Below are 26365 nucleotides of genomic sequence, written 5' to 3' on the forward strand. Positions count from 1 at the left end.
GTGCAGCCCCACTTCCTCCACCCCGCCGCTTCCGCCCAGGAGAGCGCACCTATCCCAGAGCCTCGCCTCGCCCGTTCCGCCTCCCCATTGGCTACCTTTCCTCCACCCGCCCCCGAGAGAGGCGCGGCTCCTGATAGGATGAGGCGGGGACGGCGCTCATTGGCTCGATGCGTGCCGTTCGGGAGAGCTCGAACGGCGGCCGTCCATCCTGCCGAGTGGGCGGGGCGTAAGGGCGCGCGGGCCCCGATTGGTCAGAGCGACCCAGCGGGGCGGGGCGAAGGGCGAAGAGCTCTCTCAACCTCCTTCTTTTCGGCTCAGGCGGAGACTCGAGCCAGGCGCTGGGAGCGTGAGGTGGGGTTTTTTTTTTCGCAGCAGCTGAACATCCGGACAACTCCGCCGCCATTATGGTGAAGCTGGCTAAGGTGAGGACGCGCGGCCTAGCCTGGGAAGAAGGGTGGCGGCGGCGGAGGCCGCCTTTAAACAGCCAGGGCTGTTGATGGGGTGTGTGTTTGTGTGTGTGTGTGTGAAGGGGGAGGGAGGGAGGGAGGGAGATGACAAGGGCGGGCAACTCAGGCGGCCTTAACGCGCTCGGCGGTTTCTAGGCCTCCCGCGCTCAATCCTTAAAGAAAGCAGCGGTGACGAGGATCATTAGAAACGGTTGCAGCCCTGCCTCCCTCCCTCCCTCGCGGTTGGGAAGCGCTTCTCGGGCGCCCACACGCGCTCGGCGGTGGAACGTTCGGCGGTTTCTAGGCGCCCCCCCCTCGCGCGTCGTTATTGGCAGCGCGTGTGTGAGAGAGCGAGAGAGAGCGCGCGCGCCTGCCTGCCTGCCTGCTGGAGGACAGTTTCTAGGCGCCCGGGCTGCCTCGCGCCTCCCGAACGTCGCTCCGTTTGCGCGCGCAGGAGGGAGGAGCGAAAGGGAGGGAAAAAAAAAAGACCTCCTTATGCCGGGCGCGCGGGTCTCCTTCTTCCGCTCGCGCTCGGGCGCCCTTCGACCACGTGACACCAACTCCTTCCGACCGGCGCGGCGGGAGCACGTGAAAGGGGAGGGGGGGGGGAAATAACCGCGCTTCGCTTCCCTCGTGGAGCCGGAGGGGCGGGGGAAATCCACGTGCGGCCTACTTGCTGGGCCCAGGCCGCGGCTGCTTGGCCCGGCTATGGATCGCCCCCAGCTGGGCCTCGGACTCCCCCCCCCCATCTGCCGCCTTTAAGTCGGACAGGCGGCCTCGGATGGCTGCCCACGAGGCCGAGAGGGGGAGATTGGCCGGGCCCAGCCTGGCTCCCAAGGCCTGCCGCCTCCTGGGGGGGGGTTCATAAAACAGGCTGCCCGGGGGGGGGACATCGAGGGTCTCGCGGTAGGCCAGCCTAGAATCCTCTGCTCGGTGCAAACTGTGGAACAGAGAAAGGGTTTTTCTGTATCTCTGACCAGGAAAGGCCTTTTCTGACGGTTGGGCGAAGCATGTGTTCTGCCTGCACACAACAGGGTGATCGAATAACAGAGTGGGAAGGGACCTTGGAGGTCTTCTAGTCCAACCCCCTGCTCAAGCAGGAGACCCTATATCGTGTAGGCAACCTTGGCTCTTTTGTGACTCATGGACTCCCAGAATTCCTGAGCCAGCCTGGCTCAGCTTGGAAACCTCTCCCTTTCCCCTCAGCATGGCTGGCTCAGGAATTCTGGGAGCTGAAGTCCACCAGTCATAAAAGAGCCAATGTTGCCTATCCCTGACCTATAGTATTTCAGACAAATGGCTTTCCAGTCTGTTCTCAAAAACCTCCAGTGATGGAGCACCCACAAGTCATTCCAGTCAGGAAATTTCTCCTTAGCTCCTTACTTCTCCATGAGTTTCCATCCATTGCTTCTTTTCCTGCCTTCTGGTGCTTTGGAGAATAGCTTGACTCCCTCTTTAGGGCAGCCCCTGAGATACTGGAAGGTTGATATGACACCCACACTTCTCCTTTTCATTAAACTAGACATACCCAATTCCTGCAACCGTTCTTTTAGCCCCCTAATCAGTTTTGTTGCTTTTCTATGACCTCTAGTTCACCCCCCTACCTCCACTCAAATAAGAAATTCTAGATGAATATTGTCCAATCTTTTATTAAAAACCCAGTGTTGGAGCAGCTGCAAGACTGCTCCCCAAGGAGGCTATTCCTTAACCACCTCCGTATCACATAAACACCATTTGCTCAATGGAAGACACCTCATCTATCTTTATAAGAGTTCAGCTCATTTAATTGAGAAATTCTTTAACTATATTTGCATGCATGCTTTTCATCCGTGTTCACCACCCTGATACCATCCAAATCTGGGACTCCTGAAGACATCACCATGCTTGGATAGGAAAATGAGAGACACAGAAGCCAATTTATTTAAATATAAATGAACTGCAAACCAGTCGAAAGCTGGGTTGACCTTGGGACAGTTAAGCAGATGCTTTAGATCAGTGTTTCTCAACCTTGATAATTTTAAGGCATGTGGACTTCAACTCCCAGAAAGGCTGTGGAATTCTAGGAGTTGAAGTCCACATGTCTTAAAATTGTCAAGGTTGAGAAACACTGCTTTAGATTATATTTTTTAGATATGTGGAAGAGCAAAGAGAAGCAGCTGTGGGGTGCCAGATATTTGAATGTCCCTATTTCTAATGTGGTCCTGGAAGAGGATGATTGTTTCACTGGGAATTTTTTTTTTCAGAAGGTGCCTTTTAAAAAGAAAAATGTTTTAAGAGATTGAAAACATAGCATTGGCCACTGGTGAAATTGCTCTTAGCAGGCTGACACCCAGCCGTTTGCCACTAATACTATGAACCACTTAGTGTGCTTGAAAAAGATAACTTTAGTGCTTTAGATTTCAAGGATGAGGATGCCCAGCAACTAAAAACCTTGAAATATCCTTCAGAATAGTATGACAGATAAAACTGCTCTCCTTTTGAAAAGTACCTAGTCACTGCAGAGTGAAATTTTGATGGAAGACTAAGTTGCGAACAAAATTCATTTGCAGTTTCAAATACTTACTTGCAGTCCTTATTCAGCAATTGTTCAAACTTCACAACAGTACTGAAAAATAACCTTTTGGCTTGCTCGGGAGGCATTGGGTGAAGAAGAATTGTCTTGGGCCACATATAAAATATATACTTGATGTATATGAACAATGTAGTGTTAAGAGCTTACAATTTTGTGGGGCTGCAGCTGTCCAGGGATGCATGTGGCCCATCGGGCTGGGCCCGCCTATTCTAGACCGTGAGGGAAAGGAAGACCTCACATATTTTTTGTTTTGCAGAATGTTAAAAATCAGCCTAAACAGAAAAAAATGACTACTCTTCCCCCGAAGGAAATTGATGACAGTGATGAAGAAGATTCATCAGAAGAAGAGGAGAGCAGTGAGGAGGAGGAGGTGAGAACCGTTGCGGCTTGATGAGGAAGGTGCTGCGCTAGAAGCAGAGATCCGGGTTAAAGTCCCGCTTCAGTTATGGAAGTTAATTGGGAGGCTTGCTGTCTCCCCCGGTTCAACCTTCTGAAGCCAGAGGGGTTGTTGCGGGGACAAAGAATAAGTAGGGAGTGCTCAGCTTTGAGCTTCCAGATCAACTTAGCCCTTTGATGACTTGTGGACTTCAATTCCCACAATTCCTTAGCCAGACTCCATTTTGTTTGTTAGATTTAAGACAGGGATCTTCAAACTTGGCCCTTTGATGACCCGTGGACTTCAACTCCCAGCCACGCGTGCCAGGCTGAGGAATCCTGGGAGTTGAAGTCCACGAGTCATGAAAGGGCCAAGTTTGAAGACCCCTGTTCCAGATGATCCTCGCCTGAGACCCATTTCACGTTAACATTATACCACAGTTGCAATTGGGATTGAAAGCTCCCCCCCCCCTCCATTTCATTGTGCCTTATCTCACCCTACGTGAACACATGTTGAACCCCACTTGCACACACAATCTGATAAAAGCAGGCTAATAGTCCTCAACCAGCCACCATAAGAGAGATTGGAAATCTGGTTGTCCATCAAGGCACCCCAAATGGCCTGAAGTAATTTTCCTTTTCTTTTTTCTTGGTGTTTTTTTTTTTAGGCGAGCCTGTTTGTTTGAAAATGCACAAAAATGCTGTAACTCCCCCCCCCCAAAGTGAAATGTCACGTGACCACACACTGTCCCAACAAACACTTGAGCTGAGCTATCACAACAAACACTAAAGCTGAGTTGCCCAGTGTGGTCACTGGATGGCAGGGGGTTCAGCCTGGCCATTTATGGTGGGGTTTTTTTTTTGAGGGGGGTGGCTTTTACTAGCCATATAAGGTCCCCATTCTGTGGCCATTGTAACTCCAGGCAGTTGTAAAACGAGGGGTCACAAGTCAAAGCACCTCTGGCAAATGAGAATATTCCGTTTTGAGAGCCTTCGGTGCTCTCTTGGGCTTGATGGTTTTCCCGCAGACATTTTGTTACCCAAACCACGTGGCATCAGGTGCTCAGACAGCACCCCTCATTTCAACCCTGAGCTATAAACGTCCTCCTTTATTAGCATTCCAGTTTTTATGCATATCAGCTGTTCCCCATATGAAGTGACGGCCGTCCAGCACTCTTCCCCTGCCATTTGCTGAAAAGGTTTTCCTTAGTGAGTTTTGTATTTTATACTCCTTGTCTTTGCGGGCTTCCAAGATAGCTTTGCCGGTCGTAATGCGTTTCTCTCGCAGATGCTGGCTGCTAAGAAAGCAGCCGTCCCAGCAAAAGCAGCTGTTCCCAACAAAAAGGCAGCAATTCCTGCAAAAAAGGCAGTAGCTGCCCCGGCCAAGAAAGCAGCTGCCGTGCCTGCGAAAAAGGCCCCCGTCTCTGCCAAGGGAGCGAAAAACGGGAAGAATGCAAAGAAGGAAGAAAGCGAGGAGGAAGAGGATGATGACGAAGAGGAGGACGAGGATGAAGAAGATGATAGCGAGGAAGGTGAATTGCGGGGGGCGTGTTTGTCGCATTTTCTGCCATATCCGGAGTCCCCTGCAGCTTGAGCAATCGATAAATTTAAATAAATAAATGATAACGTCGCTATTCCTTAACACTTGGCAGCCCGAAACGGCGAGCTACACCTTCTGGAAAAGATCTGCCCCACAGTTACGGGTAGTCCTCGGCTTACGGCCACCGTTGAGCCCCAAATGTCTGTCGTTAAGTGAGACATTTGTTGAAAGTGAGCTTTGCCCCATTTTTACGACCTTCCTTGCCACCGTTATTCAGCGAATCTGGCTTCCCCAGTGACTTGGCTTGTCGGATGGTCACAGAAGGGGTCACGTGACCCTGGGACACAGCAACGGTCATAAGTGTGAACAGTTGCCGGGCATCTGGATTTTGATCCCATCTTGGGGAATGCTTCAAAGACCGTAACTGTGAAACGTAGTCATAAGTCACATTTTTAGTGCCATAACTTTGAATGGTTGTAAGTCGAGGACTTCCTGTACTAGTAATCTCAATAGGGGTTACCATTCCCCCCCCCCTTACTCCAACTTTGTTCAGGAGAGTCCGTCTATTAAATGTTAAGCTTTGCCAGGGGATTGATTTAAGAACTGACCTAAGTAAACTGCTTGCCACAGATGAATCTGAGGAGGAGGAGGCTGTGCCAGTGAAAAAGCGGGGCGTCCCGGCCCCTCAGAAGAAGCCTGTCGCTCCCACCATCCTGAAGCCAATGGAGGAGGAGGAAGAGGAAGAGGATGATAGCGAAGAGGATGGTACGTCTGTTAAGAGAAGCTCAGCTTCCTGAGTCTTGAGTGCTAGCTGGAAAAAGCACGGCGGATTCCGCAAGTTAAACTTAGGAAATGAAGGGAGGGGGGGTTATCGTGAGCAGGAATAGCACATTCCTGTTACCGTGAGGAGGAAGGTTAAAAAAAAATATCAGCACAGATGATGAGTTTTGGGACTTAATACTGATCTGGTGATGTCTCTTGTATGATCTGATGTGTTGATCCCATTCCTTAATCAAATTACAAAAGAGTAGATAGATGGGAAAAAATGAAAGAAAGGGGATGGATGGGCAGATAGATAGATAGACAGACAGACAGACAGACAGACAGACAGACAGAGAAATAGGATGGATAGATAGGTAAGTAGATAGAAAAGAAAAGAAAGTGAAAGAAGGGATGGATTGGCAGATAGAGAGATAGACACAGACAGACAGAAATAGGATGGTAGGTAGGTAGATGGATAGATGGGCAGATGAGACAGAAATAGGATAGATAGATAGGTAAGTAGATAGATGGACAGACAAGACAAACAGATAGGCAGACAGACAAAATGGTAGGTAGATGGACAGACAGACAGACAAATAGGAGGGATAGGTTGGATGATAGATAGATAGATAGATAGATAGATAGATAGATAGATAGATAGATAGATAGATAGATAGATAGACAGACAGACAGACAGACAGACAGATAGATGGGCAGACAGACAGACAAATAGGATGGATAGGTTGATATATGATAGATAGGCAGACAGAGATAGGGAGAAAGAGACAGAAATAGGTAGACGGGCAAACAGACAGATACAGACAGACAGAAATAGGATAAGTAGGTTGATAGATAGATGATAGATAGATAGATAGATAGATAGATAGATAGATAGATAGATAGATAGATAGATAGATAGATAGACGGGCAGAGAAATAGGGTAGGTAGATAGATTAGATTAGATAACCTTTATTGTCAATTTACTCACTTGCTCTCAAAGTGTACACATAATAACAGACATTGAAACACATACAACCTATGTATAGACCAAGGGTAGGCTGGCTCAGGAACCTACACCCTTACATATAAATAAGAGTAGCTTATTTACTACGAGTAGCTCTTAAAACTGCATTTTTCTTTTTAAACTGGAAGGGAATATTAGAACGCCAGTAGATGACCCTACAGGTAGCCTTTGACTCACAACAGCCATGACGGTCGCCGTGTCCCCAGGGTCACGCGATCGCCTTTTGCGATCAACGGGGAAGTCAGATTTGCTTAACGGCTGTGGCGGGAAAGGTGGCCAAATGGGGCAAAACTCAACACCTCCCTCACTCAGCGACAGAAATTTGGGGCTCAGCTGTGCCCGTAAGTCGAGGACTGCCTGGACGTTGTTCCGCTGACCTCACTTGCATCGCCTAGGACCAGCCGAGCGTTTTCAGCAGGGGGGGGGGGTGATGGTTTCGTTCAGGCAGAAGATGCCGGAGAGATTGGGAGGAGGAGGGGGTTCCAGAGAGTTTGTCTCAGGTGGGCCGCAGGAGTTGCTCAGCCTGGCCCTTTCCCTCACGGCTTCCTAACAGAGTCGGAGGACGAGCCCATGGAAGCCACCCCAGCCAAAGGAAAGAAGGCTGTGCCGGCGAAGGCAGCCCCGGCGAAGGCAGCCCCAGGAAAGGAGGAGTCTGAGGAAGAAGAGGAAGACTCTGAGGAAGAGGAGGAGGAGGAAGGGGATGAGGATGACGACGAGGAGGAGGACGACGACGATGACGACGAAGAGGAGGAAGGTGAGTTCGCCTGTCCCGTGGGTACGAGACCGGTCTCCTTTTTCACCCTGGGTCCCAGCGCTGGAAAAATGATGAATTCTCGCTGAACTGATGTGATCCAAAATCACACATGAGCAAAACTTAAAGATAGTCAAGTCCTGATCCAGCGCTACGTTTGGGGGGCCCTCTGTCTCGCCGGCCTTTTTTTTTTGCCCTGTGCGTCTGTGGTGGTTGTCGTCGTTAACACGTTTGCCCTTTCACTCCCCAGAAGGTCTGCAAGGCATGCCTGGAAAGCGTAAGAAGGAATTGGCCAAGCAGAAAGGTACCCCAGATGCCAAGAAGAAGAAAACAGAAGGTGACTGCCCCTGTGCAAGAGCCACAGCTGACTTGCTAATAATGATCTCTCTCTGTGTGTCTCTATCCCTCTCTCTTCCTCCTCCTCCTTCTCTCTCCATATCCCTTGACTTGGCTTCAAATATTTCAGTCATCCCATTTTTGACCTCCTTGAAAATCTCAAGCATATGTGATAAGATACTCTAGGTCAGTGGTTCTCAACCTGTGGGTCGGGACCCCATTTGGGGTCGAATGACCATTTCACGGGGGTCGCCAAACCATGCTGTCCACCATTTTGTTCCCTTTTCCCTAGCTGTCCTACTCCCTCTTATTGGTGGCCACACCCACTTGGGGGTCACCACAACATGGGGAACTGTATTATGGGGTCACGGCATTAGAAAGGTTGAGAACCACTGCTCTAGGTTTAGGACCAGCCCATAGCAAGAGAGTTAGAATGCAGCATTGCAGGCTAACTCTGCTCACTGCCAGGAGTTCGATCCTCACCAGCTCAAGGTGGACTCGGCCTTCCCTCCTCCTGAGGTCGGTAAAAGGAGGACCCAGGTTGTTGGGGGCAACAGGCTGACTCTAAACCGTTTGGAGCAGGGTGTCCCCAGCCTATAGGCCGCGGAAATGTCTGGTTGATGCACACATGCCTGTGCACACACTCCCCCCCCCCCACTTACACTAGTGCCCGCAGCCCCGTTTGCACATGCCCATGGATCAGTGGTTCTCAGCCTGTGGGTCGAATGTGGTATTTGGTTGCATCGTTCTTTGACTTGAAGGGCTAGCCCAGTGGTTCTCAACCTGTGGGTCGGGACCCCATTTGGGGTCGAACGACCATTTCACGGGGGTCGCCAAACAACGCAGTCCGCCATTTCCCCCCCCCCCCTTTTCCTTAGCTGTGATTCTATTGGCTTTCAAAAGCCAATAGGAATTGTCCAGGCTGTCTCGGCCCTGCTGGGCCCGCCAAAAGTCCCATTCTGCAAACGGTGCTGCACCAGTTGAGTAGTCCTCGACTTACGACCGGTTGAGTAGTCCTCGACTTACAACCGTTTGAGGGTCACAGCATTAAAAAGGTTGAGAACCACTGCCATGGATGCAGATGGGGGGCCGCTGGCGGGTGCGCATATAGGGCCACTAGTGCTATGCGTGTGCAAATTTGAAGACCCCTGTCTTAAATCTAACAAACAAAATGGAGGCTGGCTGAGGAATTCTGGGAGTTGAAGTCCACCAGTCATAAAAGGGCCACGTTTGAAGACCCCTGTGTTAAATAGCCAGGAACTGAGGAGTTTTGTTTTTTTAAAAAATTTCCGAGCTGTAAAGCTGAAAGTAGAATCTTTTCCACCAGGCCCTCCTGCTAATTGACAGCCTTTCCTGGGGATGATTTACCCAATGTCTTACTCTCCCTTTTCCCTGTGTAGAGCCTGCCTTCTCTCTCTTCATGAGTAATCTCAATGCAAGCAAGAACTTTGAAGAACTCAAGGCTGCCATCAGAGATTTCTTTGGCAAAAAGGATCTTCAGGTCCAAGAAGTCAGAATTGGCAATTCCAAGTAAGAACTTCATTCAGTTGGAAGGACCAACTTCCATACGAAGAACGGCTGCGGGATTTGGGTTTGGCTAGTCTAAAGAAAAGAAGACATAGGGGAGACCTGAGAGCAGTCTTCCAGTATTGGTGGGGGGGCTAATACAAAGAAGAGGGGGTCAAGTTATTCTCCAGAGCACCAGAGGGAAGGACGAGAAACAATGGTTGGAAGCTGACCAAACAGAGAAGCAACCTGGAATTAAGGAGAAAGTTCCTGACAGGGCAATTAACCAGTGGGACAGCTTGCCCCCAGAAATGGTGGGCGCTCCATCCCTGGAGATTTTTAAGAAGAGACTAGACAGTCACCTGTCTGAGATGGTATAGGTTCTCCTGCTTGAGCAGGGGGCTGGACTAGAAGACCTCCAAGGTCCCTTCCAGCTCTATTCTATTCTACCGTGTTTCCCCAAAAGTAAGACCTACATCAAAAATAAAGCCCTAGCTTGATTTTGGGGAGTGGGCCTAATATACGCCCTATCCCTAAAAATCAAGCTAGTGGGGGTGGAGCTGCCCCACGCAACCCCCAACCACTTACTGTAGCAGTCAGGCCTGCCATGAATCGTTGCCTCGCTGGCCCAGTTCTTCTGCGCCCGCTCGCACGCGTTGCCCCCAGCTTCCATTTCACTATCAGGCCTTTCTGGTGACGAAATGGCCTGGAGCGACGTGTGCAAGTGGCCGCAAAAGAAGTGGGCCGGCTTGGGGGAGGGGAGGCTAATTGGGTTGTTCGAATATTTCTGTGTTTATACCAGTGTTTCTCAACCTTGACAATTTTAAGGGATGTGGACTTCAACTCCCAGAATTCCACAGCCAGCATTGCTGGCTGTGGAATTCTGGGAGTTGAAGTCCACATCCCTTAAAATTGTCAAGGTTGAGAAACACTGGTTTATACAGATATTATGTCCCTTTTGAAACTATCTTACCATTGGGATAATCTGGGAATGGAGCTTGGAGTAAAGCAGCAGGCATTGAACAAAGGAGTGGGCCGATGAGGGAGCCATCCCTTAGGAACTACCCCTTGTGTGCAAGAGGCAATAAATGCCGATTAATGTTATTGCAAAGCTGCTAATACAGACTTAGTTTTGTCCTAATCTGTGTGTGTGTCCCTTCCTTTCTCTTGAATCTTGCCAGTGCTCAGATTCAGGATTATTGTTTTAAATCCTCTGGGCTTCTATTAATAATAGCCCTTTAAAGGCTTCCTGATCAGTATGAATACCCAAGTGCGTATTTTGGCTGAACGAGCATCAACACCTTTTGCAAAATTTCTGCGCTGATCGCTTGCCTTGGTTTGTATAGTTCAGGGGTAGGCAACCTGGGCTCTTTTATGACTCGTGGACTTCAACTCCCAGAATTCCTGAGCCAGCATGGCTCAGCTTGGAAACATCTTCCTCTCAGCATGGCTGGCTCGGGAATTCTGGGAGTTGAAGTCCATGAGTCATAAAAGAGCCCAGGTTGCCTACCTCTGTGTATAGTTACTCGGGATATTCTTGCTTCATTTCGGAAGGCAAAAACAGTTCCAGTTCATCGGCTTGCTTAGTTCATGGTTGCATTCTGCACAGTCTCTTGTGCCCCTTTGTAGGGATGGTGGCGTGCATTTAGAAGCGTGCGGTCTGCTAAGGTTCAGTATGTATGTATGCTCTGGGTATACTCTTCTGCACTTGTGGGCACATATTATGTCCTGGTGACTTTGTGTCTGTCCGGTTAGCCCAGTGGTTCTCAACCTTTTTAATGCCGCGACCCCCAACTGGTCGTAAGTCAAGGACTACTCAACCGGTCGTAAGTCGAGGATTACTCAACTGGTGCAGCACCGTTTGCAGAATGGGACTTTTGGCGGGCTCAGCAGGGCAGAGACAGCCTGGACAATTCCTATTGGCTTTGGAAAGCCAATAGAATTACGACTCTATTCAAGAGGGTCTATTCTATTGGCTTTCAAAAGCCGATAGAATAAAAGGGAGTAGCACAGCTAAGGAAAAGGGGGAAAAAAATGGCGGACTGTGTTGTTTGGCGACCCCCGTGAAATGGTTGTTCGACCCCAAATGGGGTCCCGACCCACAGGTTGAGAACCACTGGGCTAGCCCTTCAAGTCAAAGAACGATGCAACCAAATACCAAAGGCAAGAAGGGGGTGAGCCCTCTCCGTCGGAGTCCACCTACTTCAATTTGCTTGAAATTGGGCGGGCAGTGGGCCTTGAGAAAGCATCCCTTTGTGGGCTTCATTCTAGTTTTTTCCAAGACTGAAAATTCTTCCTCTGTTAACACAGGAAGTTTGGCTACGTAGATTTCTCCACTGAAGCCGAGCTGGATAAAGCACTCAAATTAAATGGGAAAAAACTGATGGGCTTGGAAACAAAACTAGAAAAGGCCAAGAGCAAGGAGAGCCTTTGGGAGAATAAAAAAGGTGAGTAACGGTAGCGTTCACATATTTTGTTTGGCATGACTTTCATATACAACCTGTGCACGATGCAGTAATTACCGTATTTTCCAGCGTGTAAGACGACTTTCTGAAGCAGTGTTTCCCAAACTTGACAATTTTAAGGCATGTGGACTTCAACTCCCAGAATTCTGGGAGTTGAAGTCCTCATGCCTTAAAATTGTCAAGTTTGGGAAACACTGTTCTAAAGCGCTGAAATTGGCGCCGAAGTCGGGGGTCGTCTTATACGTCGGAAATTACGGTAGTTTCCGTCGTATAAGACGACTTTCTGGGCATGGCAATCGGCGCCGAAGTCAGGGGTCACCTTATACGCCGAAAAATACGGTAAGCCTCTTTGGGTGGCAATTAAGGCACCAGGCGAGAAACTGGGAGAACTTGTGTTTTAGTCCTGCCTTAGGCAGGAACGCAGCTGGATGATCTTAAGCCAAATCCCGTAGAAAGGAAGAGGCAAGGGCAACCTCTTCTGAAGAACCTCGTCACGGTAACCGCAGGAGCTGTCCGGGCAGTTGCTAGGAGTCAAAACATTGACTCAAGGGTGCATGTACAACAAAGACACACAGGTAAGACTAGTTAAGCATGAAATACTCCACCAAAGCTTTTTAGGAAGGCAGTTCCTTCCCTTGTGTACCAAGTCAGAGTTGAAATTCAGCTCTAAAAAGAACAGAGGAAAACGTATGCACCAGGCTGGAAAATCTACGGTATCTTTCCAGCCCAGCGATGCCTATTCTGATAGCTTCTCAGCCTTGAAGAACTCAGGCAGAGACAGCAGGGATTATCCAGGGGTGTTTCAGCTGAAGTTCTGTATTTATTTTTATTTATTTATTTTTTGTGGCCAGGTTTTTCTTTTAATAAATTGCGGTTTGGATTAATCGGTTGGCCAGCCGCTTGAATGAAAACGGTCAAAGGAAATAGCGTAATATTGTAATGTGTGGGTTTTTTTTTTTTCTCCCAGAGAGAGAAGCGAGGACCATTTTTGTGAAGAACCTCGCTTACAGCGTCACCCAGGATGAACTGCATGCCGTATTTGAGGACGCCGTCGAAGTCAGGCTGGTGTCCAAGGATGGGAATAGTAAAGGGTACGTTACTCTTCAGAAGACCGATATATTTTTTTATTTCTTTGTGGTAAGATTTGCGCTGCTTTCCTTTTTAAACAGTTCAAAGGCATTCTGCCGTTGTAATCGCATCCATTTAATGGTGAAAAGACTTTGTTTTTGAAGTCTCCATGTAGATGTAATTATTTCGGAGCGCCTGGGTCCCTTCTGCTAAAGATTAGCGGCAAAAACAAGCTAGAAGAGAAAAGACAGTGCCACCTGGCCAATTAACCAATTATGACATTGTACCAGAATGAACATTGAATGTATTTAGCGTGTGGCCTAGAGGATATAAATAACAGTAATAAAATTACATCAACACATCATAATATGGTACTCGTATGATAGGAATATGTAGCCAGTTTTGTATGGTTTAGGAAATGCAAGAAACTGTATTATATGTTAACATTTTAAAGTACATTGATTCATAAGAATAGAATAAGTGTTCTATATATTAATATCTAGCCCAGTGGTTCTCAACCTGTGGGTCGGGACCCCATTTGGGGTCGAACAACCATTTCACGGGAGTCGCCAAACAACGCAGTCAGCCATTTTTTCCCCCTTTTCCTTAGCTGTGCTCCTCCCTTTTATTCTATTGGCTTTTGAAAGCCAATAGAATAGACTCTCTTGAATAAAATCTAATTCTATTGGCTTTCCAAAGCCAATAGGAATTGTCCAGGCTGTCTCTGCCCTGCTGAGCCCGCCAAAAGTCCCATTCTGCCAACGGTGCTGCACCAGTTGAGTAGTCCTCGACTTACGACCAGTTGAGTAGTCCTCGACTTACGACTGGTTGGGGGTCGCGGCATTAAAAAGGTTGAGAACCACTGATCTAGCCCAAAATGACCACAACAAAAAAAAAATCGGGGAAACCCCCCTGAAAATCAGACCACAGATTGAATTAGCTTAATAGGCCAAATCTGAAGGGGCAGCGTGATTGGCAGCTTCTCTGGGAAGCTAGCTAGAAATACAGGTAATCCTTGACTTATAACAGTTCACTTAGTGACCGTTCAAAGGCAACGATGATGCTGGAAAAAGTGACCTATCCCTGTTTTTCACACTACCTTTTTGGTGTCCCCAACGATCACATGAGCAAAATTCAGACCCTTGGCAACTGACCGGTATTTATGACGGTTCCAGTGTTCCCCAGGGCTCAGCATAAGTCAAGGACTATCTGCATTTCTCTGTATATATTTGCAGAGGCAACTTAAAGAGTCGCCTTTCGATGAGATGGGTGGCAAATAAGTTCCATAAAACGAACAACTACCGTATCTAAAGCTTTTAAGACATGTGGAAGCTGGCTGGGGAATTCTAGGAGTTGAAGTCCCCATGTCTTAAAAGTTGTCCAGGTTGAGAAACGTAGGACCATTCCTGTGTCCCAAAGTCATTTGATCCCCTTTTACGACCTTTTGACCAGCAAAGTTAGTGGGGGGGGGGAAGCCACTTTCACTTAACAACCATGTTACCAACTTATCAGTGTTACATGATCCGCTTTTATCAACTCTGCCAAGGAAGGTCGCGAAAGGGTGCAAAACTCCCTCATCCAAGGTCTCGCTTAGCCAGAGAAATTTCAGCCTTGTGGTCGTAATTCGAGGACTACCCGTATGGGCAGCTTCAAGCAGCTTGTTAAAAACACAGCTTCCCCAAGCAAAGCTCGGCTAACAGCTGTAACGCTTGCGTTCCAGGATCGCCTACATCGAATTTAAAAGCGAGGCCGATGCCGAGAAAGCCTTGGAGAAGCAGGGGATAGAGATCGACGGCCGCCCCATCGTGCTGGACTACGTAGGTGAGAAGAGCCAGCAGGAGGGCCGGAAACCCAGCAAGGGAGCCCCGTCAGGTAAGCGGCCCAGGTGAATCCGCTCGGGGTGACGAAAGCTGCCTCTGCTGCAGAGAGAGAGAGAGAGACCTCCCAAAATTAACCAGGCAAGGGAACACGGCTGATTCACTGATACAGCCGTTCAGTTTCAACCAATGGGAGAATAGAATAGAGCTAGAAGGGACCTTGGAGGTCTTCTAGTCCAGCCCCCTGCTCAAGCAGGAGAGCGTATTCCAGGGGTAGGCCACCTTGGCTCTTTTATGACTGGTGGACTTCAACTCCCAGAATTCCTGAGCCAGCCATGCTGAGGGGAAAGGGAGAGGTTTCCAAGCTGAGCCCTGCTGGCTCAGGGATTCTGGGAGTTGAAGTCCACGAGTCATGAAGGGGCCATAGTTCCCTCAAGCTGGCTCAAGCAGGAGAACCTACATCATTGCAGACAAGTGATTGTCTAGTCCAGTGAGGGCGAACCTTTTAGAGACCGAGTGCCCAAACTGCAACCCAAAACCCACTTGTGCATCATCGGGTGCTAAATGGGTGTGGCCCATTGGGTGGGCGTGGCTGCGGTGGTAATGACAGACTGGGTGGGACTAAAAAGTTCAATCAATCAATTCCAGCTTTGCAAGATCTTTTTTTTTCCCTGCAAGAAGTTGAAATTGACTGAACTTTTTTTTTTTTTTTTTTTTTGCACACTGCGGCGGAGGCCTAAAGCGAAAAGGTTTTATAAAACCCAGCTGAAGGCCTGGGACTGGGGCGACGGCGCGCGTGCCCACAGAGAGGGCTCTGAGTGCCGCCTCTGGCACCCGTGCCATAGGTTCGCCACCACTGGTCTAGTCTCTTCTTAAAGTGATGGAGCGCCCACAATTTCTGGAGGCAACTTCTGTTCCCCCGGTGAATTGTCCTCACTGTCAGGAAGTTCCTCCTTCATTCCAGGTTGCATTTAGACCTTTGTAGGTCTGTAATGCCAAAGTAAGATGAGCGGCTGAATTTGCAATGTTGCAGGCAAATTCTGCCCATGGCCTGGAGGTTGATCCTGACTGACTCAAGGTTGACTCAGCTTTTCATCCAATCAATCAATCGATCAGAATAGAGTTGGAAGGGACCTTGGAGGTCTTCTAGTCCAACCCCCTGCTCAAGCAGGAGACCCTATACCAGGGGTAGGCAACCTCGGCTCTTTTATGACTCGTGGACTTCAACTCCCAGAATTCCTGAGTCAGCTATGCTGACTCAGGAATTCTGGGAGTTGAAGTCCACGACTCATAAAAGAGCCGAGGTTGCCTACCCCTGCCCTATACAATTTGAGACGAGGCTCTTAAGAACTTCCAGAATTGGAGCACCCACAACGTCCAGAGGCCAGCTGTTCCACTGGTTAATTGTCCTCACTGTCAGGAAGTTTCTCTTTAATTCCAGGTTGCTTCTCTCCTTGATCCGTTTCCTTCCGTCGCTTCTTGTCCTGCCTTCGGAGGATGCTTCGAAGAATAGCTTGACCCCCTCTTCTTTGTGGCAGCCCCTCAAATACTGGAAGGCTGCTATCTTGTCACCCCCTAGCCCTTCTTTTCTTTAGACTAGCCATACCCAAACCCTGCAACCGTTCTTCGTATGTTTTAGTCTGCAGGCCCTTAATCCTCTGAGTTGCTCTTTTTTTTTTTTTTCCTCCAAAGTCTCAACACATTTTTTTATGATACGGGGACCAAAACTGAATGCAGGATTCCAGGTGTGGCCTTCCTAAGGCTTTATAAAAGCGGTACTAATACTTCACATGATTTTGATTCTCTGCCTCTGATTTTATAAAACCCAAGCATTGTGTTAGCTTTTTGGGGGGGCTGCCGCCGCACACACGGCTGGCTCCTGTTTAAGGGATCCACGTGGTTGGTAAAATGAGAAACCCAGATGGTTTGAGGGGCAACGTGCAAAAAAAACCTGCTTCTCGTTTTTTTAATTGCCCAGAGAGTGCTGTAATTTAGCACTATAAGCCTAAATACTATTGTTACAGTTTACAGTTTCGCTTGGCAACCCCTTTGCTTAACAACCGAGTTGCCTTTCCAGTTGTGGTCTCTAAATGAGGATTGCCCGTATTCTTGGAACGCGAGACTCAGTGAAGTGTGGGGTTGTTGTTTTTTTTTTGGGCGCAGGGGGAGAATCGAAGACGCTGGTGGTGAACAATCTCTCCTACGATGCGACCGAAGAAAGCCTTCAAGAGGTCTTTGAGAAAGCCTCCGCCATCAGGATCCCCCAGAACAACCAGGGAAGACCCAAAGGGTGAGGAGGCGCCGCCAAGACGAGGCCCCGGAGGGGAGGGGGAGATGAGGCCTGCGACAGCTCGCACTCGCCTCGTGGCGTTCCTCTGGTGACTTCGTTCTTTCTTCTCTTGGGCTCAGGTATGCCTTTGTCGACTTCGCCACAGCTGAGGAGGCGAAGGAAGCCATGAGCTCCTGCAACAATGCAGAGATCGAAGGCCGCACCATCAGATTAGAATTCAGCAACTCGGGGGGACAGAGCAGAAGTGCAAACACTAAAGGAGGCTTCAGTCGTAAGTAGAGCTTGGCTGCCTACCTGCTGGAGCATTAACCAGGGCCCGGAATTTGTCCCCTGGCCAGCGCTGATCCTAGAAGCGCGGGTGGCTTAAAGCAGGGGTCCCCCAACCTTTTGGACAACAGGGACCGCAGTTCCGTGGAGAAAGGTTTTCCCGCGAGGGGATGTGGGGTTTTTTGGGGGGGGGGGTTATGTTATTTTTTTTAAATAATTTTTTATTTTTCCAAACTCTCCCCCATACATATACCGTAATACTTATCAGATATTAACATACATTCCCTCCACACTCACATACAAGATACTTTTAACAAAATGAAATAAATGCATACACGTAACTTTGGTGTTGCTCGCCCATTTCCCCTTTCACCGTATCCACCCTCCTTCTTTACCTTCTTTCTCCCTTTCTTCTCTTCCCTACTTCCCTCTTCTTCTTCTCCTCTCCTGCACCACTCTCCTCCCCTTTCCTCTTCCCCCAACCTTCCTACTTCCTTCTCCCCTCCTTTACTCTTTTCTCCTCTCCTTCTTCCCTCTCATCCCTCTTCAGATACCATTCAGGGGTGATGTCCAAGCAACTCCTCTCTCCAAATTTCCCTATCTGTATTATATACAATAAGACTAATCCTTCTATTTATCTAACCCCCTCGGTATATACTTCTGTAAACATTTATACAACCTCCAGTTATTCAATACTGTGTCGCCTGGGTCTCCCTCCTTATCTGCTCCTTCTTCTTCCATCTAGGGCAGTGGTTCTCAACCTGTGGGTCGGGACCCCATTTGGGGTCGAATGACCATTTCACGGGGGTCGCCAAACCACGCTGTCCCGCCATTTTTTTCCCTTTTCCCTAGCTGTCCTACTCCCTCTTATTGGTGGCCACACCCACTTGGAGGTCACCACAACATGGGGAACTGTATTATGGGGTCACGGCATTAGAAAGGTTGAGGATCACTGATCTAGGGGAAGGAGGGGAGTGTGGTTTTGTGTGCTGCCTGTGTCCTGGTTCCGACAGATGAAACTCTTCCAAGAATTTTCCTTTGAAGCGTTGTTTACCTTAAAGCAGGGGTGGCAAAGCGATGGCACGGGTGCCAGAGGCGGCACTCGGACCCCTCTCTGTGGGCACACGTGTCGCCCCAGCCTTGCCTCCCCCCGCGACCCCTTCCTCTCCAGCAGCCCCCCTGAAGGAGAGTCGCCCCCTGAGCGTGGCCCACGCAGAGCAGCGCAGCCAAGGACATGGCAGCCAGGCAGTGTAGATAAGACTCTGTCCTCACGCCCCATTGTGGATGCTGCGGGGCGCGGGCGGAGGGTGTGGCCGCCATAGCGCTGCTGGGCTGCCTGGGTGATTTGTGGCGGGCCCTGGAGGCGGTGAGCGGTCCCGTGGACAGGCATTGATTTTCCTCAAAGTCATTTATTGTTAACAAAATGTCGGCACAAGCATAACGGAGGTTGATGCCAGAATCTGACTTCCTCTCGCTGGCATCTCACTTTTCTTGCTAAAGACCTCCCTTATCTTGCAGTCACAAGTCACATCTTCCAATTAGCCCAGAGGGCAGAGATTCACTTCCCGTTCCTCTTCCCGGGCTTTTGTTATTTCCCCCTCCTTTTTCTCTGTCATCTGAATGAACTCTAAAAATACCAGGCAATTCTGCATATTTTGTCAAAGCAAGAATATTCAATATTAGCAGCTGTTGACACCAAGACAAACAGTTGTTCCTGGCAAAGACTAACTTTGCCCCCTTCTCTGAGCTGGCCTACACTCTGCTCTCCACGTCCTTGGATCGAGCGGGGGGAGGCAGCTGTTCCTCATCGGAGGGGGATCAACTGCTGGTCAGCAGCCAATCCTCCCTGTGTCTGTGATGGTAGACAGCTCTCCGGGCAGCCTTGTCCCCAACCCCTGGCCTCTCCGGTTCCAACTCCTCCAAACCAGGCTCTGATGGGGCCCTAACACAGAACCCCTTTATCTTAACTCGTGACCTTCTACCGGTCTACTGTTGAAAGCGTTCTCACATATTGTATCGTGGTTTGGGTATGCTGGCCTGACAGCAAGGTATGGCAGAGGGCGGTGAGCACGGCCCAGGACACCTGGTGGGCTGTTCCCTGACTCCACTGGATGACATCGCCAGGGCCCGTTACTTTGGCAGAGGGCGGAGAATTCTCATGGGTGACTCACGCCCCGGTTGGTACCAAATTTACTCTCCTACCATCGGGCAGGAGATACAGAAACCAGCTAGCTGTACCAACAGGCTGAAGAACAGCTTCATCTATGGCAGTGGTTCTCAACCTTTTTAATGCCACGACCCCCCCCCCCAACCGGTCGTAAGTCGAGGACTATTCAACCGGTCGTAAGTCGGGGACTACTCAACTGATGCAGCACCGTTTGCAGATTGGGACTTTTGGGGGGCTCAGCAGGGCAGAGACAGCCTGGACAATTCCTATTGGCTTTTGAAAGCCAATAGAATTAGACTCTGTTCAAGAGAGTCTATTCTATTGGCTTTCCAAAGCCAATAGAATAAAAGGGAGGAGCACAGGTAAGGAAAAGGGGGGGGGAATGGCGGACTGCGTTGTTTGGCGACCCCCGTGAAATGGTCGTTCGACCCCAAATGGGGTACCGACCCACAGGTGGAGAACCACTGCAATAGAATAAAAGGGAGTAGCAGAGCTAAGGAAAAGGGGGAAAACCACTGATCTATGGCAGTGTTTCTCAACCTTGACCATTTTAAGGCATGTGGAATGCAACTCCCAGAATTCCACAGCCAGCAATGCTGGCTGTGGAATTCTGGGAGTTGAAGTCCACATGCCTTAAAATGGTCAAGGTTGAGAAACACTGATCCATGGGCTGTCCGGCTTCTGAATGGGACATAATTTTATAACTTTATGCAAGACAGACTCGTGAGGCCGGCGTGATGTGCAATTAGTTCACCGTGTGAAATAAGTTGGGGGGGTTCTGTAGTCACCGCGAGTTTGTGGTGAGGAGGGGCACAGAGGGAGGCTCAACCAATTTCACTGTATACATGTTATATTTTGATAACAAAGGGTTTATTATTATTTCTTCCCCCCCCCCCGGCCTTTTCTCTCGTCCTTCAGAGCAAAGCAAAACCCTCTTTGTCAAAGGGCTGTCCGAGGACACCACCGAAGAGACCCTGAGGGAGTCGTTTGACAGCTGCATCGGTGCGAGAATAGTGACCGACCGGGACCCGGGCTCCTCCAAAGGGTGGGTGCAACAGGGATGCGTGGAGGGGGGGGGGCAATCCTTGAAACGCTCGATGCCCACTCCGCCGAAAGGCGTTTTTGGACAGAAACAGCTTTTCCTTCTCAATGAGCTCCATCCTGCGGCGAACTTGAGTGGCAGGCCATGGATTCGCACGAGAAGAAGAGCAGAAACCCCCAGCCCTGACCCTGAGCTTCTCCAACTCTTTTTTTGGGGGGGGGGAATTCGCCATCATGGCTGCGGGACAACGTGCGCACCAGGGGCCTCTTGCCAAATGGGCCGCCTGCCAGGAAATTCAGATATAGCGACAGCTGAGCTTTCGGATCACCTGTCTTCTCCCTCTTCTCTCTCCTTTCCTCTTTTTTCTCTCCACTTTCTCTTTTCTCTCTCTCCCCCCTCTTCTCTTTTCTCTCTCCTTTTCTCTTTTTCTCTTTCTTTTCTTTTCTCCTCTTTCTCTTCTCTCTTTCTCTTCTTTTTTATCTCTCTTCTCCTTTCTCTTTCTCGTCTCTTCTCCTTTCTCTCTCTTCCTCTTTTTTCTCCTTCTCTCTCTTTTTCTCTCTCCACTTTCTCTTTTATCTCTCCCTCTCTTTCTCTTTTCTCTCCTCTTTCTTTCTGTTCTCTTTCTCTTTTCTCTTTTATCTCCTCTCTTCTCTTTCTTGTCTCTTCTCTTTTCTCTCTCCTCTCTCTCTCTTCTCTTTTCTCTCTCTCTCTTCTCTCTCTTTCACCACATATATCAAAAGAGGTCCAGAACTAGTCTGTCTCTCATGTGGGTCTCCTGCCCGAAGGAGCTGTGCGCTCGCTCCTCCGCAGCCAGGGAGGGAAGAGAAAGAAAGGGGCTTTCTTGACTCAACTTTTGGAATTAGCTCCAGCTCAAGACTACCAAAACATTAGCCAGTTCATTTTGCAGCAGTACAGAACTTTTGTGGGGGGGAACAGTTTTGTATCCATGCTTTAGGTCAGCTGCCACCTTAATGCTTGCTTGTGCTCCGCTGCTGTATGGTGCCAGACTGCCAGGAACTACAAAGATTGGGGGGGGGGGAAGGGGGGGGGAGTCTGTTTCCAGGTCACCCGGCATACCGGCTTCATACTGTCCTGTGCTGGGACTGGCCATTACGAAAACACCCTTGGGTGGGGGTGGGCAATGGGAGGTAGCTAGGGGAGGGAAAAGCGGAAGGTGGGATTTCCGTACTCGGTTCCCGCCGTGCGCTCCTGCAAAATCCACTTTGACTTCCAATAAAACGGAGGCTTCCTCAGCAAATACGGAGCCCAGCCTCGTCTCCGCTTAGAGGTTTTTAAGTGGTGGTAGATCGGGATGCTTTCTCTCCCTGTGCTTTCTGGAGAGAACCCGTGACGGGGCGTCCTGGACTTAACGACCGCAATGCAGCCCCAAAAGTGAGTTTTTGTCCCATTTTACGACTTCCCTTGCCCTGTTTCTTCAAGGAATTTCTGCAGTTAAGTCAGGCGGTCGTTAAGGGAATCCGGCTCCCCCCCCCTTTGACTTAGCTTGTCAGAAGGTTGCAAAAGGGATCACGTGTCCCGGGGGGGGGGGAACACTGCGACCGTTGTAAATACGAGTCAGTTGCCAAGCCTCTGAACGTTGATCATGTGACCCTGCAACGGTCATTAAGTGGAAAACTCACAAGTCCACTTTTTCCATTGCAACTTCGGAAACGGTCGCTAAACGGAAGCGTTGCAAGTCGGGGACTTCCCCTGTATTAGGGCCGATCTGTTCCCCTGGCTCCCGGCCTTCTGAAGCGCTTCAGTGGAACGACCGGACCACTTGGTTCTGGTGTCTCTCTCCGCTCTGACTGTTCCCTGCTTATGACGGTTTCTCTCTGTCTCTCTCTCTCACACAGATTTGGCTTTGTGGACTTCAGCTCCCCGGAAGACGCCAAGGCAGCCAAAGAAGCCATGGAGGACGGAGAGATTGATGGCAACAGGGTGACCCTCGACTTTGCCAAGCCCAAAGGCGGGACCCCTCGTGGGGGCGGCGGAGGAGGAGGCGGCTTCGGCCGGGGCGGCCGAGGAGGGGGACGTGGCGGCCGAGGTGGATTCGGGGGCCGAGGCGGCGGCCGAGGAGGCTTCGGAGGTGAGTAGGGTCCTGACCAGTACAATTGAGCGACAGGTAGTCCTCCACCTGCAAAAGCCTTCATTGAGCGACGGAAAAAGAGGACTCGGAGCCGGTCCCTATCCTTAGCAGCCGTCATGGCACCCCCCGTGGTCACCTGATCAAAATCGGGGCCTGTACCGTGTTTTCCCAGTCTTTTTTTTGTGTGTGTGTGCCTCCACAAAAGAGGCACCAGGTCTTTGTGTATGTGTGTGTGTGTGTCTTTCCCACAACTCGCAGTGGCAGCCCCGCCCAGCCAGCCCCCTTCTGTAGCCGAAGGAGCAGCGTCATTCTGCAGCTGATTCCAATCCGTAGCTCGCTTCTGCTATGGGTTGAATCCCTAGCTCGGTTCTCGGCTGCGCAGGCCTTCCCGGAAAGGCCTCCGGGTGCGAAACGCAGGCCGGAGCCCCCTTCTCAGCCGCGGAATGAAGCTGCTCCTTCCGGCAAGTCTCGATCCGTGGGCGGCCTGGTTTGATTTTTTTAGGCCTGCACCTCGCCCCAAAAACTAGGCCTTATTTTTGGGGTAGGGCTTATATTGGGCCCACCCTCCAAAATCAACATAAGGGCTTATTTTTGGGATAGGTCTAACCCAGTATTTATGACAATTGCAACAGCCCGGATTCTGTGACTGCCGTTTGTGACGACCTAAGTCAGTGGGGGAAGCTGTGTTCAGTGTAATGACTGCCTGATTCACTTAACAGTTGCAGTGATCCGCTTAACAACAGTGGCAAAAAAGATTCAATGGATAAATTTGGGCTGCAGAAGAAAAACAATTGCAATCAGCCTCCCTTCCACTGAGGGCCCGTATACTGCATGGGTCAGAAAGAGGGCAGTGAGAATAGCCACAGGCCCCTCACCTCGCAGGCCAGGGATAGGCAACCTTGGCTCTTTTATGACTGGTGGACTTCAACTCCCAGAATTCCTGAGCCAGCCATGCTGAGGGGAAAGGGAGAGGTTTCCAAGCTGAGCCACGCTGGCTCAGGAATTCTGGGAGTTGAACTCCGCGAGTCATGAAGGGGGCCATAGTTCCCCCACGCTGGCTGAGGAATTCTGGGAGTTGAAGTCCACCAGTCATGAAGGGGGCCATAGTTCCCCCATGCTAGCTGAGGAATTCTGGGAGTTGAAGTCTGCAAGTCATGAAGGGGCCAAGATTGCCTATCCCTGGGCTAGGCATTAAATGTTTTAACTTTTCCCCTCTGGATGGCGCTATAAGCCATCGCACGCCAAAGCAGACATATAGTTTTTTCCCCCGGGCCATCACTCTGCTAAGCACCTAATTCCCACAGCACTTGTTTTATGTTTAAGGATATTTACCCATGGAGTAGGGCTGTATTACTATTACCCTTTTCGTCTTTCCTATTACCTTCTATTGGTATCTTGCGATTATATCACCTTTGTTGTTTGTGTGTACCCAGAGCTTCTGCACTGGAGACAAATCCCTTGTGTGTCTCATCAGACTTGGCCAATAAACCATGTTCTGTTCCATTCCGTTCTATTTGCAATTCTGTTCTATAATATAATATTCTTTTCTATTCTATTCCATTCTACTTGCAATTCTATTCTTCCGTTCGTATTTATTCTACTCTTTCTACTCTGTTCTTTCTTTTCTATTGTTTCTATTTTCTACTCTATTCTTCCTGTTCTATTACTACATTCTAATGGGCCCGAGTCACTTCCCCACCACTTTGTCGTCCCCCCCCACTGTGGTGCTGATTCGAGGCCCGTCTGTGGCTTTGAAGCGTGTCCGAACTCACCCACCAGCCCTTCTTCCTTTCCCCCCATCCAGGCAGAGGCGGTGGCGGCTTCAGGGGAGGCCGAGGTGGCGGTGGCGACCACAAACCACAAGGAAAGAAGATCAAGTTCGACGACTGAGCGGCGTGCTTTCCTCCGCATCCGAAAGGACTCTGGGGTTTTTGATTCTGTCACCTTGACATGACAGAGCCTTCTGAGGACATTCCAAGACACGTCTGCAGTCCCCCGAGGGGGCTTCCCCGGAGGCTCCCCCTCAGCAAAGAAACAGCCAAGCGACGGCCTGGCACGCGCGTAAGAACTTTTTTAGAAAAAACAAACAAACAAAAGCCACAAGAAATGTGGGAGTTGTGTCCATGTATTTCCCCGAATTTATAACGTTTTACCCATGTACAAAAATTTAACTTCCTGATGCATTTCTGTAGGCTTTTCTCTTTGTATTTTTGTTTTTCTCCCCCCTCCCCCCTCCTTGCTGTAAAAAAATGCAAAATGTTTTATCATTTGTGTCTCGGCAACCTGTCTAGGACAGATTAAAGGGCCTAAGTGGATGCTTGTGCGTTTCCAGTTCCTAACGTTGTGAAGCGGTTGAGTTGGGATATCGGGTGTCCCTGGCTTGCGCGATTTCAGCTCGGCGTCTTGGAGGCTATTTTAAACAAACCAGTGCGGTGCAGTCACATTAGACCAGTAGTTCTCAACCTTTTTAATGTTGCGACCCCTCAACCGGTCGTAAGTCGAGGACTACTCAACCGGTCGTAAGTCGAGAACTACTCAACTGGTGCAGCACCGTTTGCAGAATGGGGCTTTTGGCGGGCTCAGCAGGGCAGAGACAGCCTGGACAATTCCTATTGGCTTTGGAAAGCCAATAGAATTAGACTATTCAATATAATAATAATATAATATATAATTGTAGAATAAAAGGGAGTAGCACAGCTAAGGAAAAAGGGGAAAAATGGCGGACTGCGTTGTTTGGCGACCCCCGTGAAATGGTCGTTCGACCCCAAATGGGGTCCCGACCCACAGGTTGAGAACCACTGGATTAGACCTACCTCGAATTTACTCAAGGCGGACATTGAGCTCTAATAAAGGAGAATCTTTGTAGCTCAGGGTTGAACTGTGGGGTCTTCGGTGCTCTCTGAGCTGGGTGGTTTTCTTGCAGACGTTTCATGACCCAACTAGGTTACATCATCAGTGTTAGAAGGGAGGAGGAAGACTATGGGGGGGTCCTTGGTGCTCTCTGAGCTTGGTTTTCTTGCAGACGTTTCATGACCCAACTAGGTTATATCATCAGTGCTAGGAGGGAGGAGGAGAAGGAAGACAGTGGGGTCCTTGGTGCTCTCTGAGCTGGGTGGGTTTGTTGCAGACATTTCATTGCCCAACTAAGTAACATCATCAGCGCCAGCACTCTTACAACTAATGCTGTTATCTCAGTTTGGGTAATGAAACGTCTGCAAGGAAACCGCCATAGCTCAAGAGGGCACCAAGGACCCCCCCCCCCCAGACAGTTATTCTTTCTAGTTGCACGTGACCATTAGCACGGGGGTCTTCAAATCTGGCCCTTTGATGACTCGTGGACTTCAACTCCCAGAATTCCTCAGCCAGCCATGCCTGGGTTGGTTTTTTTTCCTTCTACTAAAGCGGAGAGATTGCAGAGGAAGGGATTACAAGAGAGTAAACAAATTCTTGCTGGAGAATTCTGGGAGTTGAAGTCCACAAGTCCCTAAAAGGGCTGAGTTTGAAGACACACACACACACACCCCGCCATAGAGGAACAGAAAAACAGGTACAAGAAATTGATAGTGCCTTGTAAGGCCCTTATCCTTTAGATTACACGTAGAGGCAGTCCTCAAGTTACAACAGTTGATTGAGTAAATAGTCACAACGGCACTGAAAAAAAGGGGGGGGGGACATGGCCATTTTTCGCCCTTGGAAAAGCTGTCAAAAGAAACGAGGAATGCTTGCTCTGCTTTCTTTGGTTTTTGTCTCCAGAGGTTAGTGGCTCCAAGTCTCTCTCGGCAACTGGCTGGGAATCATGGAAGTTGTAGTTTGAGAGATCGGATTCGGAGGGAGGAGAGAGAATTTAG

At 49.5% G+C, this 26365-nt stretch overlaps 1 protein-coding gene and 1 non-coding gene across 2 annotated transcripts; both read left to right on the forward strand.

Annotated features, from left to right (window-relative positions):
• Positions 1-265: 265 nt before the first annotated feature.
• Positions 266-24832, forward strand: NCL (nucleolin). Its single transcript, XM_039327395.1, has 15 exons — positions 266-422; positions 3275-3388; positions 4682-4925; positions 5564-5698; positions 7273-7473; positions 7721-7807; positions 9207-9336; positions 11623-11759; positions 12745-12868; positions 14566-14717; positions 16826-16952; positions 17072-17223; positions 20305-20431; positions 22285-22517; positions 24322-24832. Exons 1-15 carry the CDS (start codon positions 405-407, stop codon positions 24405-24407), a joined length of 2067 nt encoding a protein of 688 aa, XP_039183329.1. The 5' UTR covers positions 266-404; the 3' UTR covers positions 24408-24832.
• On the forward strand, positions 5864-5929 carry LOC120300888. The gene has a single exon (XR_005554768.1). It is a non-coding gene; the product is annotated as a small nucleolar RNA SNORD82 (small nucleolar RNA).
• Positions 24833-26365: the final 1533 nt, after the last annotated feature.

This window comes from Crotalus tigris, unplaced genomic scaffold (genome assembly GCF_016545835.1).
Source record: "Crotalus tigris isolate CLP2741 ecotype Arizona unplaced genomic scaffold, ASM1654583v1 scf7180000024361.1375286210:1436186, whole genome shotgun sequence".
Classification (NCBI taxonomy): Eukaryota; Metazoa; Chordata; class Lepidosauria; order Squamata; family Viperidae; genus Crotalus; species Crotalus tigris.